The 18,494-nt window shown below is 36.0% G+C and overlaps 1 protein-coding gene across 1 annotated transcript in view; it reads left to right on the top strand.

Annotated features, from left to right (window-relative positions):
• The window catches only part of Vegfc (vascular endothelial growth factor C), a 105,770-nt gene that overhangs the window by 75,366 nt on the left and 11,910 nt on the right, over positions 1–18,494 (top strand). Inside the window, exons 2-4 of the mRNA XM_038326646.1 lie at positions 3,896–4,097; positions 6,026–6,216; positions 16,730–16,881. Of these exons, the coding sequence (XP_038182574.1) occupies positions 3,896–4,097; positions 6,026–6,216; positions 16,730–16,881 (545 nt within the window). The remainder of the gene's footprint in view (positions 1–3,895; positions 4,098–6,025; positions 6,217–16,729; positions 16,882–18,494) is intronic.

Here is an 18,494-nt window from a genome sequence, read left to right as displayed (position 1 = left end):
TTTAAAATTCCAAAGAATTTTACAGAATGAAATTCATTTAAAAAGTTCCCCCTTCTGGAATGTTCCTGAGAGCAATATGTGACGTGTACATGACACCATCACATGAAGTTAAATTAACCCACCTAATGAAGCCCTCTACTGCCCCCTGCAGTGTTTCTTAAAAATAGCAGTGTTAAAACATTACCCTTAGACAATTCTTCTGTAGGACATTAACCTAAAAGTGTAATGATATTCTTGGTCACTCTCCCTTACTTCTAGTAGGAATACACTCATTGTTCTAAAAGGGAAAGTTATTTCTAGACCTAGTTAGATGTTTCCAAATGTCTCTAGATGGACAGGAATCAAATCTGCTGTAAACATTTTTTTCGTTTATCCGTTTAATGCTGTGTTTGCAGTCACACCTGAGGGGGAGGGGAAAAAGAAGAATTATTAATTGTTTAGAAAGTAGAATCAATGGGAATTTGATTCTAGAAAAAAGTCTTACCAGTAGTTTTCCGTGTCCAATGTCTTTCACGTGTCTTGTTTTCCATTGTGTTGACTGAAGAGCTGACAGGGGAAGCAGAAGTTTGCCTTGGAAATAACATAATTTAAAATGAATAAAGCATTCTTCACTCTATCACTTAAACTTCATTAGGAAAATAATCCAATATTTCATTTTTAATATCTATATGAATTATAGATATTATAATACATATATAATTGTGTTAAAAGCATCTATTCCTTATTAGAGAATTATTTACAACATTTTTGATGCAGCATTTCAGATGAAACTTAGAAATTCAAACTTCCCAGAGGAAGCTTTGAACACTAAACTGAAATTGAAATAACCTTTGCCATCTTTGGGCTTTTGTGGTTTCAGACTTGTGTAGACCTGACTGGCAGGTATCCTGAGGGTGAAATAAGCCCAACTCTTCCCTTTCTTTAGGACATTAGGTGAAAGGACTTGATAAGATTTTGCAAAAATATTTACAAAATTCCTTTCATTAGGATAATGTTTGAGTTGCCTTTTATAGTTATGGATTATAACAGAGAAAGATTTAAAAGGTAAATTTTAAAATTGCATGTTAAATCTCATTTTCCTTTGGTGTGTGTGTATGTGTGTGTGTTTTAAAAATTAGGATATGATTTAACTTTTTATACATTAGCACAAGAGAAAATTCCATGTGTTATGCAAATGCCATTGTTAAGTAGAACAAAATAACAAAAATAAAACACATTTTTGTTTTATATTTATTTTTTGCTATCTTAGTGGATGAGTAAATTCAGTACTCATTTAATTTAGTAATTTAATTCGATCCTATTTAAAAGAAAGCAATCAAGCAATTGTGTCAGTTACTGACTTTGATTACTGTGTTAGGTGAAATCTACTAATAATTTGATTTCATAAGACAGAGAAGTAATGTGTATAACAAATAATATGAAAATGTTTTTTGTTCTGTAGTTTAGTCAAACTCTGTTCTTATTGAACTGATACCTCGATCTAGAATTATAAGATACAATCTTATAAATTGTGCAAGATAATACAAACTACTACTTATAATACACCATTAAAGATAATACGTGGCTAACTTAAAATAAAAAACATTTAGTATTTAAACTTATGTATTGTTGTCTTCTTCTTTACCCACTTCTAAAATACAAATATATTGGCTAAGCAATCAGATTTATATGAACTTTTGGGCTCTCATAAAAATATAACAGAATGATAAACCACTTTTTATGGACTCTTACCCTTTCTATAACTTCTGATTATTATCATCGGATAACTGTTTAAATTTAAGGGAAAAACCTTTCATAATTGCAATATATGGATTTACCCATGAGTTTCAACCTCATTCAGCTATTAAAAAAGATCTAGTTTATACATGCATACTATATACTTGATAGCCGTATGAACAAATGCTTGGCATTTGTTTACAGACTGTTAGAAACAAATTTTTCATCATAGCAAGTTCAGCATGTTTTTCACACGTACTATTTATTAAAATCCCCTGGGCTTTTTCAAATAGAAATGCCTACATGCAATCATGTCTTCTCCGTGCCAGTCACCTGAGCAAACTTTAATCAAGCCTGAGGAGCACTCGTGAGTGACAAAGTTGTCGATCATGCCTGGGAGCCCACTTTCTCGGCTTCTCTTACGGCTTTCATAACAGGGAAGAAACTCAAGAGTGCAGATGAAAGGCTCTTTCTCGTGTGATTCTAAGGAGTATAGATTGGCATTGTTGTTCGGCTAACGTTGACACCAAGACGACTGTTTCTCTTGTTCTCTGCTCTGCATGTCGCTAACTTATCTCTGACGTTTGTCTCACCTTTACGTGCTTTACTAGGTGTCTTTGAGGTCATTCTTTGCTAAGAGAGAGATGCTAACCGTTATGCAAAGACTACTGCTAATATCTCCTAGGTCATCTACCCACACTGACAAGCAAAATTACATTCACTTTTAGATTGCATGAAGCTTTACTTCAAGTTATGTATCTGTTTTTAAGACACTGTCACTTTTAATGGTGTGGGATTTCTGGAAATCAGAAACCACACATATTCAAGCAAATAACCTAAGTGTTCTAGACAACATTAGTGAAATAAATATTCAAGAGTATGTTAAAACTAACCTGACTCATGTAATTAACTCTTCCCTTTGAAGGGTTTTTGCGTGTTCTTGCTCAGTTGAGAACTCATTCTAGGTGGCTGAGGCCTCTTCACATCTTCAAAAATAGAATACAAATGGAATGCTTCACAATCAGATGGTCAAATATAATCTTAAGTCTTCTGGACACTCTATCACTATTCCTTGAAATACTACCTGAGCACCTGCCACTTCTTAGCCAACAGTGCTCAGTTACTAGCTTGATAGCCCCTTATTATAAAAACGCAGGGGTCAAATAAGAAATTCCACACCACACCTGTGTTCACAGCAACGTAAAAGCTTCACTTTAACTAAAGACGAGCAAATGACAGTTCCTCGGCTGTCTGCGGCAGGTACATTATGCTTTTAAGTGGTTTCGTTGAGCCATCATAAAAACTCCATGAATAGTTATGATTGTCACTTCACAAAGTAAGATAATGCTCAAAGAGTTGAAGTTTAATATTAGGCCACATAATAGGATCTTTCAATCCAACATGGAGATCATCTGGGTAATTCGATGATAAAGGCTGTCATTCATGCAAATGTATTACAGTAATGAACATCTAGTGGGTAAAAGGACTGGATAGCGCAACCTGTAATCCACTTTGCTTCCATTTGTTTGTAATAACCTCTGCCCTTTTCGGTGATTCTTACAATTTAAATACTATAGCAAAGGCACATTCTATGAAATTATAAGAGTTAATCTGAGAACCTACAATGTACTTACAGATGATAGTTTTATCCGATTATTCAGAGTTATGTCTGTACATTACTTAAAACTTAAACTACAAAGTGTATTCAAAACAAAATTCACCCTACAATTTGTAGAACATGACTAGGCTTGCTGTGTCTCTTTTACTCAAGACAGTATACATTTATCCAATATGTATAATTTGTTCAAAAAGTACACCTTATCATTAGGTGTGTTAATGTACATATTGTATACCTTTTCCATGTTTAAATCGTACAGCTCTGTCATCATTTTGTAATGGAATTATATTACATTCTGTAATTTCTGTTGTTATTCGCAACCTGTTTGATCAATTCTTTATTTTCTATATAATACTTGTTCACATTCATGTATGGACAGACTTACAGTGAGTTTGCGTGTTTGGCAGAATAGACACATATGGAAAAAGTGTTTCCAAAGTGAATTTACTGTCTTCATGGAGCTTGTATAAAGTCCCATCATATTAAGGCAGAAGGGTTTTGAGTTTGTCTTCCTAAACTCTCAGCCAGGTGAAGTCTTGATCGTGTGCTTTTCCTTGACAGGCTTTCGCAGGCAAAGACCTGGAGGAGCAGCTGCGGGCAGTATCCAGTGTAGATGAGCTCATGTCGGTCCTGTACCCAGACTACTGGAAAATGTACAAGTGCCAGCTGAGGAAAGGCGGCTGGCAGCAGCCTACCCTCAACACAAGGACAGGGGACACTGTCAAATTTGCTGCTGCACACTATAACACAGAGATCCTGAAAAGTAAGTACGGGAGCAAAGTGCAAGAATTGCCTCGTGCGTTCATCAGTGATGATGATGGTGTGGGCCTTTGCTTCTCGCTCAATATACTTTAAGTTTCCCCTGCTAAAAAAATAAAGAAAATAAAATTCAGTGGAATTACTTTTAATAAAACACGTTGGGAATCCTTTTTTACGTAGTTAGATGATTTCTTGAAATCCACAGCTAGAAGACATATACATATCAACAAATATTTATTTTGGGAATTGAGACAATAGTTCACTGCAAACATTTGAAAATACTTAAATTTTCTATACTGTTTTAATTTGTTTTAGTAACTTAAGTTAGTTTAAATGTTTGTATCTCAAGAAAATTCGTAGTTTAGGAAAAAGCCGTGCATGCATTTCCTTCATTTTGGGGATATGCTTAATTTAACTTTTGTGCTAGAACATTAGGATGTTTATCCATTGTGCATACGGTACATAACACTCTGGGCGTTATTGTCACAGACAAATAAGCGGGCAGACAGACGCATGCATGCGCACACATGCGCACATGCACGCGCACACACAAACACGTAAAAACAATGAAAGGAAAATAGTTGCTAGTGCACATCATCTTTCCGAAAGCTCCATGATGTCACCTCAGAAATAACTGACTCAGAGTCCCCCTTTATGAAGTAGATAAATATATACCATAATATCTCACAAAATGATCATGTTGTATAAAATGACAAAGTAGGAGTTGGCAGGCCAATTAAGAAAAAGCTTTCTTTAGTTTTAAATATTACTCTGTTTTAACATTTGATATTGGGGTCAGGGAGATAACTCAGGGAATAAGAGAGTTGGCTTTATAAGCATGAAGACCTGAATTTGAATGCCCAGCACTTATGTAAAATATGCATACTTAGGGGTGCCTAAAAACCTCAGCATTGCAGAAAACAGACAATGGAAAGTCCTGTGAACTAAGAGACCAACCAGCCTAGGCTAAACAGAGTTTCTGGTTCACTGAGGAAACGTATCTCAAGACAATAAGGTAGAGAAGGGAAGAGGACCCAACATCTCCCTCTCGCCTGTCCATGGCATGCACCCCACCACACACATACAATTTGATATTGCAAAGTATGTTTAAAGCCAAACCAAAAAAAAAATTAACGGGAATCATCGTGGAATAACCCATAATTTATTATCCTTGAAAATGTTTAGAGGAAATATGGAAGAAATAAACTACAACACTCAGGAATGGCATCATTTTTAATATAATACAGAGTCAATAATGTCACAAGTAAGCCAACATCTTATTGGAAGCAGAGGTCCAAAAGATAGCACGAAGGGGATAAGAACTTTGATTTTCCTGAAAAGAGTCAGTTTAGGTTACAAGTCGTAATAGGTAGAAAATAACTTTGCCTTGCACATAGCTGCTGTCATGACATTATTCATAATTGCTGGAAATCTTGTCTGAAAATGAGCTTTGAATTGACACCAAAACCGTAGTTTTCTTTACACATGCATCTCAGTAGAAGAAGAAAAAACCATGTTGTTTACATTTGCTTCATGACCAAAGAAGTTGCACATGGCAGGCAAAGAGCATAGCTTAGTTTCTGCACAACTCGTAAGCCTCCATATATTAAATTTCCCTTTTTTTTTGAGCAAGGAGAAGCAAACGTGTGTGATATGATAGTGGTGTAATTTTTTTAAATCCTTAATTTAAATCTATTTTTGTTACCTCCCTGTAGAAATCATTTTAAAAGGAAACTCCCCCAGCTATTCTGCTAAATCTTTTCTAATGTTCCGATACCCAGGGACACTTAGGATCCAGTCAGTTGTTTTTCTAACTTTTTACACAAAATATTAAAACCTGAAGTCGAATATGAGTAAGTTCCCTATGCTGTAGGCTTTGTTTCTCCCTTGGTGGCTTCTGTGTAACTTATGGACTTCCCTATGACTCGACAGGTATTGATAATGAGTGGAGAAAGACTCAATGCATGCCACGTGAGGTGTGTATAGATGTGGGGAAGGAGTTTGGAGCAGCCACAAACACCTTCTTTAAACCTCCATGTGTGTCCGTCTACAGATGTGGGGGCTGCTGCAACAGCGAGGGGCTGCAATGCATGAACACCAGCACAGGTTACCTCAGCAAGACGGTAGGTATTTCATACCTCAGTTCTCCTTTAGAGCCCTCTAAGCGATCAGGGGAATTGCAGCATATACCTCGGATCCCACTATAGTGAGTTACTTCGTGTAGAATGTTCTTACGTTTAATTTGAAAATGAAGTAAATGTTTTAATCATCTTGTGGTTTTTGGTGCTACAATTTCACAAGGGAAGAAATTCGCGCATTATAATTCATGCATTATAAACTCTGCTCATATAGTTAAGGCTCGTCAAGAAAACAATAGGCATGACAGTACAATCATATGCATATAGGACATGTACAGTGTATACACTTATTCATAGCCGCGGTTGTGGTGAACTTTAAGAATACCCATCATCAGGGAATAGATGGATAACTCAGTTGTTGCACTTAATTTGGAAGCACAGTTTCTGAGTTCAGTCTCCAGTACCAATGTACTGCACAGTGATAGGGGTTTATAGTACCTGTGCTAAGGAGTGAGAGGTGGGCTCAATAGCCAGCCAGGCTAACCCAGTAAGTCCCAGGTCTCTGTGAGAGACACTGTCTCTAGTAACACAGTAGGAGGCTTTGGAGGTATCATTTCTGAGGTTGGCTTCTGGCTGTCATATGTACATGCACTTGCACACACACGTACACACACACAACATGTACAGAGAGAGAGAAAGAGAGAGAGAGAGAATAACCATTTTCATTTAGTGACCAAGCTCTTTTTAAATGTTTAAAGCCTATGGCTTTAGAAATGTAGCAAAAATATGTTCTCAAAATACAAAGTTAAATGATCACTTCCTGTGTTACAATGAAACATTTAAACTGTGATTTGATTTGTTTGATGTAAAATTGTATGGAATTGATGGTTTCACTGAATACACACTTTAGCTAATCAACAATATCAGCTATTTTAGGATAATCTTATTGATGGTAGGAAGTAAGACTATTCCCTCAATTATTACTGGTCTTTCCAGTTAAAAAACAATCTTTAAGTCTAACTAAAAGTTATATGTGAAATAACTAGAACAGAGGGGAGTAGGTGATCCTTAAGAATTGAAGAGAGCCCAGAACACTGGTCATACAAAATGGTCAGAAGATATTATAGTAGGAGATTCTAAAGGGTAAATTACAGGGTAGTCATGAATATGATAATCTAATTCTAAAACCAATGGCGCTCAGTGAACGACCTTGAAGTTGGAGAATGACAACATTAGACATGTGCTTTTTATAATAACATGCTGGGATAACCATGATAACGGGATAGATGCGGAAGAGAGGAAACTAAAGTCTAGACAGCAGAAAGGATACCATCGCACTAACTGGGAAGAGCAGCGAAGGCATCTTGATGTGCAATGACGGTGGAAACATGGCGATTTAAGATAGTTGGGAACCAGTTAACATTTGTCTAAAGACACCTCTTATCCAGCTGCACACTTATGGTCTCCCATCTACTGTGTTTGCTTTTCACAGTGATTCATTCCAAATCTCTCCTGATTTCTATAATCCATACTTAAACCTGTGACTCAGCTTTCTCCTAGAAAGTCTGTCAGTATGTCTATGACTGCCTGAGAAGCAACTAAGTCAATCTCATTCTCCCCCATTTCCCTCTGTTTTTATTGTGATACTGTCATCAGTTTGGTCAAGCCAAGGATTCTTCTAACGAAAAGTTCAATCAACAGTTCCACTAAGAAACTTAACTTCCAAGTATCTGAAACCCCAATTATGTCTTCACTCTGATGTAGCCCACATTTGTCTCTCACTAGGACCATAAAACATGGATCTAATAGCTGCTGTCCCCCATCCATGCTTAGTTCTTTCCAACATACTTGCAACATTATGTAGTGACATAAACTCTTTTCAGAAGCCCTGTATTGTTGAGTCTGAGCCAGCATCTTTCCTGTGTACTGATTGTCTCATGTTTGTCTACTGGAATACCCAGAAAAGCATGTCTTCTCACCTACAAAGACTGAAAGCTGACTGCTTTTTATCGTTCCCTTCATTAAGACGTGATTTTCCAGGTCCACCATAATCCCTCACTCTCAGCTCCTGTCTCTCATTGCGTCTGCCCTCAAGAGCTCTCTTCACTACTACTCGTGTTCCTCTGACTCAGGTCACGTGGCCGCTCACGTAGCAGTCATTTCAGTGTTGTGCACCATGTCAGAAACAACTCCTTAGGTGTTCATCCCCAAGTCTCCATTTCTCCCGCGAGGCTCTGCTCGCCCTTAGAGTCACTCACAGAAGCTGTTTCCACATTTCCCTGACATGGCGCTGTGTTATTCCATAGCTTCTTTTGTTACCTGCCATTTTCCATCGTCACATCCTCTGTCGTATTTGCCATATGTTTACTTCTTGTTTTTTATTCTTTTCCCTCAATTCCAGGAAAACAAAACCTGTTTGTTTATTAACCTAGAGACGACAGTGCAATTCTTGGCACGTGCTAAACACTTGGCTGAGTAGAATAAATACTTGAGCAAAAAGATGTTACTTCCAGGTCAGAGGTTGAGTTTGCAGTGTGCTGGTTTCAGGAATCTGAAAGCACTAAAAGCTGCAGATAATAAGAATCATGTTGGACCCAGAACTCTATCTAGTGAAGTGACTGGCTCTGTTGCTTTTAATTTGTGAGAACGCATCATGCTGCTAATTTTTATTTGAAGTGAAGCCTAATGTGCTTTTTAATGGCGAATTAATTTGTCAGAAGAGAAAAACAAATACCAACGGAAAATCAACATCCATTATTTGTCTCAGCCATGACTTCTTATTTTGTAAAACCATGCTTTCCTTAGACTAAAACGATGAATTTGACCTAAATTCACATAAATGAGTAGCATCCCATTGTGTTTTACGGTAAGTTGTGATATATACATCCTGTCCAAGTAAGATTTCATATATGGCCAAGATAATTAGTATCTGAGACTGGAGAGAAAACTCAGAGGTTAAGAGTGTTGATCTTATACAGGACCAGAGTTTAATTCACAACACCAAGACCTGGTGGTTTACAAAGATCTATGACCAGCTTCAGGTGATCCAACTTCTCTAATATACATGTGTCCTTAGAAAAACACACATACACATAATTAAAACTAACCTTGTAAAATAAAAATATTTATAATGTCATTAAAAGTAGTACAGGTATTACGAATGAGAACTGCATAGGTTTATGGAAGTACCATCAATGAGCCATCCCAAAAGCAGGATGGAATGCTCAGATGTATTTTGCTTTTTAATACACTTTGTCATCTTCTACTTAAAAAATTTCTCCTAAAAAAAAATCTTACCAATTTACACATAAGCATGTGTAAAGATTCCTCTTCAATTAAAAGAAATAGGCTTTTACTGCTAAATTTCTTTAACATCAAAGAAAAAAAGCCACAAATAAACAAAATACTCAAGTTTTTTGTTTTATTCAAGTTTCAGACACATTTTTGAGCAGTCCAAGTCACCTGTGTGAGTCATATAGACTTTAAGACCACTGGGGCTTCGGGTGTTGTGCTATGATTGTTGATTTTTTTATAATGGAGAAATAGAAATATTTTTATAGGTCTCTGTGAAGGGCAGGTTATCAGAATGCACAAGGAAGCGAGTTTCTAGTTGTAAAGTAAAACCACATGGGCTGGGCATTCCAAACTAAAGTAATCAATACCAACTGCTTCAGAGGCTTCCCCTTTAAACACCTAGAAACATACAGATTGGATGCCATCTGAAATTCTTGCAGAAACATTCTCTAAGTGTATTTTCTTCTGTGAAGTTGTATATTTAGGCGATAAAACCAAATGCTAAAGCGATTTGTGCCGGAAGTAAAAGTTATTTGGAGATGAAAGTAGAGACAGAAGGAAGGTGGGTGCTTTGAAGCCATGTGCTTGGTGTGAGAAGCCCCTGAATATTCCCGTTTGCCCAAAATGTCATTTTAAACATGGGAATACATGAAGGAAAGTAACTAGGACCATGGATATCACTGGAAGGCCTGACTTTTGCTCTCAAGAAACTGGGCCCTTGTATAATCGATACTATTAAACCAGAGCTACCTGCCTGTCCAACAGGAGCTAATTTTGAACATTATTTAAAATACTGTATTTACATCTCAAAAAATTTTCAATTTATGTTTAGTATTTTTTATAGAAATCATGTAAGGTCACGCCTTTAATCCCAGCACTCAGGAGGCAGAGGCAGGGAGATCTCTGTGGGTTCGAGGCCAGCCTGGTCTACTTAAGTTAGTTGCAGGACAGCTAGGACTGTTACACGGAGAAACCCTGTCTCGAAAAACCAAATTAAAAAAAAAGAAATCATATAAGCATAGGTGATGACAAAATTATTCCTTTATGGTTTATATTTGAAGAAAAGGTATCACAATTTCTTTGTAGCATTACATTTCTGCCTTAGTATAAAATTGAACTTTATAATAAAAGTGGGCACTATTGTTTTGTACTGTAGTTAGAAACATTTCTTTCAGAATGCTGCAATAGTGTGAAAGACTAATTTATTCAAGTCATGTATAATTTGTGAATTTGATAACTAGAATATTATTTGTCTTGTATCTTTAACATGTTAGTATTTTGGCAAGTACAGTTGTTAGATAAAACAGGTTTTATCTTGATGGGGAGAAAGTGTTCTCGGCCAGGAAGAGTTATAAGGAAGTTTTGCAATAATTCTATTTTCCTGAAGAGAATAATAAATACATCTGTGAAAAAATTACTACTTTGGTCATATGACAATATTGCTTTGTTAAAATTTTATCACATACCCTGAAAACTCCTAATTTGGGGTTTATATGTAACCCAGTCTGTGCATCTCATGCATGACAGTACGTTGAGAAACTCCGTCTTCTCTCTGCTTTTCCTTCCAGAAACATCTATGTTCCGCAGTCTTTGAATGGAACACTAAGCTTAACCACTAACCTCAACTTTGAACTTTCATCTCTTCCCATTTTTAGGAATTAAATGTTTTGTAATTTTAAGTCTGATTTTACTATTGCTATTACAGCCTCCAGCCACACAGTCTTTTATTTTTATATTGAGTGTGTGAAAAGTTAGGATAGTTATAGGAAAAGCAAATTATATTTTAGATATGAAGATGGTTGGAAAGTCTTAATTTGTGATTATATTTGTCTCCAAAAATACTTCTTTTGAATTGAGTAATGCACTGTATCCCAGTTTATTCCCAACGAAGAAGTGCTGCATGCTTGCTTGGGCAGCCTGTAAGATGTATGGGAATGGGAAGTGCTGATCTGCAGCAGTTGCTATGCTGGGTAAACACTGTTGTTCCAAAGTGTGCTTTACTTGAAGTCCATTCTTGTTGGTGAGAGTTGGCCATTACAGATTCTTATTAAAGAACACCAGTAGATAACAACAGGGAACCTAACGTCAGAAATATCTCCCGTTTCCCTTTACTTAGCACATATTGGCAGAATATAAAATCAGAAGGTTTTCCATTTTCAGACATTAAGGAAAACCTTCTTAATATGTATGCCTTTTAAAATCTATCCCAAAGCAAAAACAAGCATGTAAACATATATAAAATCTGTTCACTAAAAATATTTTTTACTACCTAAATATTAAATATAAATTAATATTATGTATTGTTCTGGAAGTACTTTCTTTGTAGCATAAAACTGTTTTGTTTATTTATATTAGATTGTAATTCATAACATTTTTAAGTAGATTGTGCTATCTTTTAGTACCTACTAAATAGACATACTAGATATAAGCTATTATTTAATTCTGCACACCGTGGCCTGAATTTTTTACTTTGGACTTGAAGTGAATAAAACAATGCTACTAGGTACAGATTAAAATGCAAATTAATGTGACGCCAGTGTGAGAACAGTAATAGAGCATGATAGAATCCACTTACTGTTTCAAACATCAGTATGTTTATATAGGTCATGACTCTGCTGACAGATGATTGTAGTTAACTGTTCAGATTTCCCATGGACAGAGAAACTTCACATGAAGTTTACACTGCAGTTTTTTCTTTACTAAGAGCATTTGTTGTAAACTGTGTGGTACCTTAAAAATTCTCCCATGGTATCTCTGTACATGCACACACGTGTGCTGCCATTCACTCTTCGTGATAATACTGTTAACCGTGAGCGTCGTGATTGATCCCTATCATCTGGGAATTCCACTTTGGATCTTTCCAGTTTAGAGACACTCAATCAATAATTATTGATGATCGGAATAAGGAAAGTAATTTAAGCAGAAATAAAGAAAAATAAACATCAGAATCCATTCAGCAAAGTTTTACATTCATCTCTTATTATGGTTTTTAAAAAGAGGAGCAGGGAGAAGACAGAACCCAAGCTCATCACTTATCATCGCTATTAGCACCGTAATTTTATCCATAATGGAATGGATGCTTAGGATTCAAGTCACTGTTCCTAAGATATACTCACACATGGCAATTCCAAGACTCTACCCAATGTCTGGTATTCCTTAAGCCCTCAAGTCCTTGGTTGTTGATTTATACTAGGGATTGACTAAAGACAAAAGCAACCAACTATTTGAAGAGTGTGTATATTTAATTAGAGAGTGGCACATGCACCTTAAAAAATGTATGTATAGTGATTATCTACTTGTTTTCTAAAGTTTATTCTTTGAAAGCACAGATCATCTGATTAGGAAAGAGGCCTATGTGTTCGTTCTAAGTAATATTGAGTTTATCAGTTACTGACAAATCACAAATTAACATGCAAATAAGCAAGTTTACAATAATTTAAAATGTAATACAGATTTCCATTAACATACACATACAGGCCAATAGAGAAGGAAATTGGAAACTAGAGAAGCCTCTTGAGTACACAGCAATAGTTGGCATAGTTACAGTTAGCCTTAGTAACACACATAATTGGCAACGTTTTTGAAGTTGATAGATGGATAAAACTTAAGTATTAAGAATCTTTCTACTTGGCATGTTAGTCAAATCTTTCCTGGGATCCCTAGCCTGTCACTGATATAATCAACTACATAATGAATAAAGCCCCCTGAAAAACTTGTCTTTGGAATGAAAGTGTCTTGTTTCATCCTAATTGCCCCTGTAGGTCAGATGGACTCAGCTAAGCTTCCCCATTCCCTACTTAGCCACAGTGAACTGTGAAAATGTTCATTGCGATTTTCTTTGCGTTGTGTTTGGTTAACTCCCAAAACACCCCTGTAGCCGCTTATTACATCTCCTTAGCTTAAGGCAGAGTCAACTCTGTAGTGTTAGGATCTTCAGCCTCTTCACCTGCTACCTCATACCTTTACATATTTATTCCTTATACATTCCTTTCTATATTCCAAAGCATACAGCCATGTTATTTTTCTAAGGATATGCTTTATTAATTCACAGTTCAACAATCCTCCGTCTTACCAGAACATTCTTCAAAGCTCTCGCTACTAAATACAACCCAGACATGTGAGAGATGCTGATAGTGAATATTATCTGTGTGGTTGAAATAATGGTACCATGATTACTGAGGCTACCCACTGTGGCCTTCTGGTCCCTTTTCCCTTTGGATAACAGGGTGGATGGAGTTCTATCATAGATAGAGATGTTGCTGCCAAGGCTTGGGGGCAGGGCAATTCAACATTTTGATGTAGCTATAATCTCCAAAAATATCTTCTCTATCAATGTGGGAGTCTGTGCTGCCTCATCATGTAAGGCAATGTCAACGCTTGCAATAGGAAACCTGTAACAACAGATTCCCCAGTGGTCTGCCCCCTCTGAGTTCTTTTCCAGGCATACTCTTTTTTCTTCCTGTCCCCCAGTTCTCTTTTCTGCTCCTCTTTTACAGCTTCTGCCTATTCACCACCTGTAGAGCTATTTGCAGTGCCCCTAGTCTCCATCCAGTCCCTACCGCTCTGGTTAGGAGATATTTGCCCAACACTTAACCAAAGACACCCTTTTCAGAAAAGTTCTTTCTTTGGCTCAGCTTCCATTGCATATTCCCTCCTGGCTTTCCCCCTACTTAGTCTATCTTTTCACAAGATATTTATGTGTCTCTGCCTCCTCTATTAATGTTCCTTTTATTACATTTGTCCTCTTTCCACTCCCGTTGATCTCACTGTATATCAGAGCAATGCCATGATTTATTTCACAACTTTGATGCTGAAAACTCTCCTACAGCTCTAGACACAAATATTTATCTGCATATTATAATCATTATTGTACCTTTATTGCTAACTTATAGAGCTCGCTATCCTTTGTATCATTTTAAATGTAAAATACATTAAAATATGTAGTTAAAATCATATATAACTATAAAAATATTAAGAACTGAAGCACAATTCAGTGTCAGATCATATGCAAGTGCCCAGATTCTGTCCTCAATATCACATGAGTTAAAGAAATAATTTATAAGTATATTAAAATTCCTATTTTGATGCACAACCTATGCATCTTCTATACTGATTACTGTTATTGTAGACTTAGTACAAGTCCTAAAATACAGAAAAGCTGTTACTTATGTAGACCTACAAAATTCTTTCTTAAAACAGCTATCTATAGATCAAATGAGGAGTTTCATCCCAGAGACATAAGCAATTGCATGCTCAGAGAACAACTGCTCAAAATCATAGTTCTGGCCATGTTGTAATCATATATTATCTATGAAAAATACATAGTATTCGGGAAAAAACATAACCTTGAGAATTTATGCAAATAATAGCATCTCTATAGCAAATTGTATACATAATCATATTCATGCACACTGTGTTACATAATTTTAATAGCAATCTTGTGAAGTAATACATCAGTCAATATCTTTGGTTAACTGATTATTAAAAACAAAATATATTTCTTGGAAAAGCTTAACTACTTTTCTAAACACATGTAGTTTTTGAATACAGAAACAAAATAAAATATCCTTTCTGGGTATAATCTTATATCCATCCTTATGAACATGTTATGTTTTTCTAGAAAATAGGTGAATTGTTGAATGTATATGTACCCTTCAAGTAAAGAAAATACACATCCTATACTTCATCCTTTTTCTTCAATTAAGGTTTATTTTGATAGCTACATTAAAAACGGAATTTCATATTGATAGTATACTACATATTTAAATATGTATGAATTATGTAATCAGGTTAAGAGCCTATGTGCTCAAATATTTATAAGTTATATCTGCAAAAGTACTGAAGATACTTCTTGCTTTTTGAGATATGCCATATGCAATGACTATAAGTGGTCTTGCTGTGAAATGGTACGCCAGAGCGTCTTACTACCTCCTAACTGAAGCCTTGTCTTATCATTCCTCTAAAAATCTAAAAATCTAAAATTTCTAAAAATCGTCATTTCTACTCTTAATTTCAATGACATTGGTTACTTTATTCTCCACGTACGTATTAGACAATGTAGTACTTGTATTTCTGAGCCTGGCTTGTTTCACTCTACATGATCTTCATTCAGGTTCAGCCATGATGCCATAAGTAACTTTATTTCTTCCTTGAAAATTCAGTGAAAATGTCTTCCTAGTGTGTGACCCAAGCTGTCAAATGTATTTTAACCCCTCCCCATTGTTAGTTATTGTGATGTGATGGTGTGAAATTACAACCAGGGGACAGGGGGCAGTTCCACAGCTCTGAGGTATTTCTCCCTTTGGAGCACTCCTCAGACTGCTAAAGCAATACAAAATAGCACAGCATCCAACTATCTTTGTTTTACTATAAGTAGATCTTACAGGCAGGCAGCTAATCTTATTGCTCTTACTGTTCTTTCTAGTAATAAGCTGGCTTATGAACCTTAGAATCAAAATCCACTTAGTTTATTTGTTACATCTGCCCCCATCCCTTTTTGAGAGCTATAGTTCTCCATGTAGTAGGAATGCAGAAAACACCTTAGCTACACCTCAGTTTCAGAGTCTGGCCCAACAAAACATAACATGCCCTACTTTATTTTCAGCTCCATTTTTATAAGGTCTGTCAAGATTGCAATAACACAGCTTTGTTTGTCAAAATAATGGATTGCTTGTTTTTATTTTAAATGTAAATTCTTGAGATTTGAGATGTGTAAAACTTTCAAGAAGAAATTTCCTTTGGAATGGAAATGAGTTTTATAACTGTAATTTATGTCTATGGATGTGGTTGACATAAAATAGGACCTAACTAAGCATTTCTAGGCTGTGTGGCCAGTAGCTTTGCTCATAAGTCAGGAAGATATTTACTACAGATAATGTGTGTTGCATTTTAAATTCCTAGGCTTTTAAGACCTTGATACTGAGTAATCTTGGACTCTGAAACAATTCTTTTTCCTTGAACATACTGGTCTGTCACTCCTCTGTTCTGTATCATTAGTTGGTCATCATATTTTTAATATGCTCCAGAGCTAGTGATTTGATGTCAGCAACTAAAATATTTATTATTCTGATGGAAGACAGTATTTAGGAGCAAACTTTTTTTTACTTTGTTATCATTTTAAAAGCATTAATGAGGCTCTGCCTATATTACATAGTACCAAGTCATAACAAGCTAATTTCATGCACTCTTGTGGACTCCAACATTTACCATAGAAGCCCTTAGTAGCATCTATATAATATATTTTTTCTTTTTTGTCCCTTTATAGTTGTTTGAAATTACAGTGCCTCTCTCTCAAGGCCCCAAACCAGTCACAATCAGTTTTGCCAATCACACTTCCTGCCGATGCATGTCTAAACTGGACGTTTACAGACAAGTTCATTCAATTATTAGACGTTCTCTGCCAGCAACATTATCGCAGTGAGTATGAATTTAGTCTGTCTTTCTACACCTTCTCCTAAGTTAAGATTACCTTCAAAGAAACCCAAGTTTATTTAAGGAAGTTTTATAAAGACTGTTCTATTTACCATCAAATACGAAACATAAAACATTATCCAATAAAAGTAGATTTATACTGAACTACCCCCTTGTATGGACAGGGTAGTTCACAGCATAAACAGACAGCATATAGAATGGTGCACAGCTCACCACCATTCATACAACTAATGAAGTAGCCACATTGATTTAATGTCTGTGAACTTGAGTATTCACTTGGAAATTATTCTAAAGCTTAAAAATTTAAGCCTTAATGATTTAAGTTTAAAACAAATATTAACCATTCATATTATGATGATATACTAAAACGTAAGTTGAAATATACTTCCTCTTTCTTGTTTCAGCAAAGATTGACTATTGAAATCTTACTAATTATTTGGATTTTCTCTTCATATTACTTGAAATAATATCCAAACTATCATTTAACATTCAAGTTGTTTTCTTGTTTTTTAGTATAGCAAAGAGTATCATTTGATTAAAGGGAAGGGCAGAGTATCAATTTGGACACTGAATCACTTACATTGGAATACTTCTTATGTCATTTAGGTCCTAGGAACTTTAGTCTCCCAAACAGAGATGCAGTTCAGTGTTCTTTATCATTCCTCGTCTATATAGTAGGTAGATACAAGTGAATAATATTATATTCTAGCACTTGCTACAACACTACAGGTAAATGGATGAGATGGAGTACACAATATTAAGAAATACTATCACCTTCAGGGTCTCAAGAAAATGCACAGCATTAAGAGTGGTCTTCCCGAGCGTTCTCTTCATCCTGTTCTACTTAATTTGGCAGATAAGTGGCTCTCTTTGGGACATTTTAGGGGCACTCAGTGATAATCTAATATTAGTACAAATCTGTCCTCCTTTGCTTGAAAAAGAAAAGATCATGCAGATATCGCTGAAGAAAACCATAGTAATAGAAGGAAAGCCACCCACCTTGACTGGCAGGGCCCATCTCTCAACTCATTCATGCAGCCCCTGGAGTGCTGTTTATTCTTGACCCTGTTTCCATAGGCAAAGTATCTGTTCTGAGAACCTTAGGTATCATCTCTTTGTTCATGGTTCCCAAAACTTTACTTGAAGATCTGATCATGTATTTGCTTTCTAATAACTTTCTACACTTACCGTATTTCCATATAATTATGTTAGCTCTGTCTTAAACCCAAAGATTAGTTCAATCCCTTCTATTTCTCTGTATTTCATATCACAGAGTCCTCATATTCTTTCGAAATTTAGTTTCTTCTTTTATCCCACACAACTCTGATTCATTATCCTGGAGAAGAGGGAGGTCCATCTTCGACGGCCCTTAAATTCTCATCACTTCCACTCATCCACTCTCGTCTGTGCGGACGTCGGATTTAGCACATCAGCAGCAAACCAGTCTCTTAATATCAACTCTTTCCCTCCTTCCTGTATGCTATTGTACATAAGCTTCAAACGACATCATTTGATTTATCCAAGCAAGAGTAGTGCTTATCTATTGCGTAAGGAGTTGTGCACAAGTTTCTCACCATTCTTTCCCTTTGTCATCTTTC

This window comes from Arvicola amphibius, chromosome 4 (assembly GCF_903992535.2).
Source record: "Arvicola amphibius chromosome 4, mArvAmp1.2, whole genome shotgun sequence".
Lineage (NCBI taxonomy): Eukaryota > Metazoa > Chordata > Mammalia > Rodentia > Cricetidae > Arvicola > Arvicola amphibius.
The sequence above is the reverse complement of the archived record's forward strand: the minus strand, read 5'-3'. Positions and strand labels throughout refer to the sequence as shown.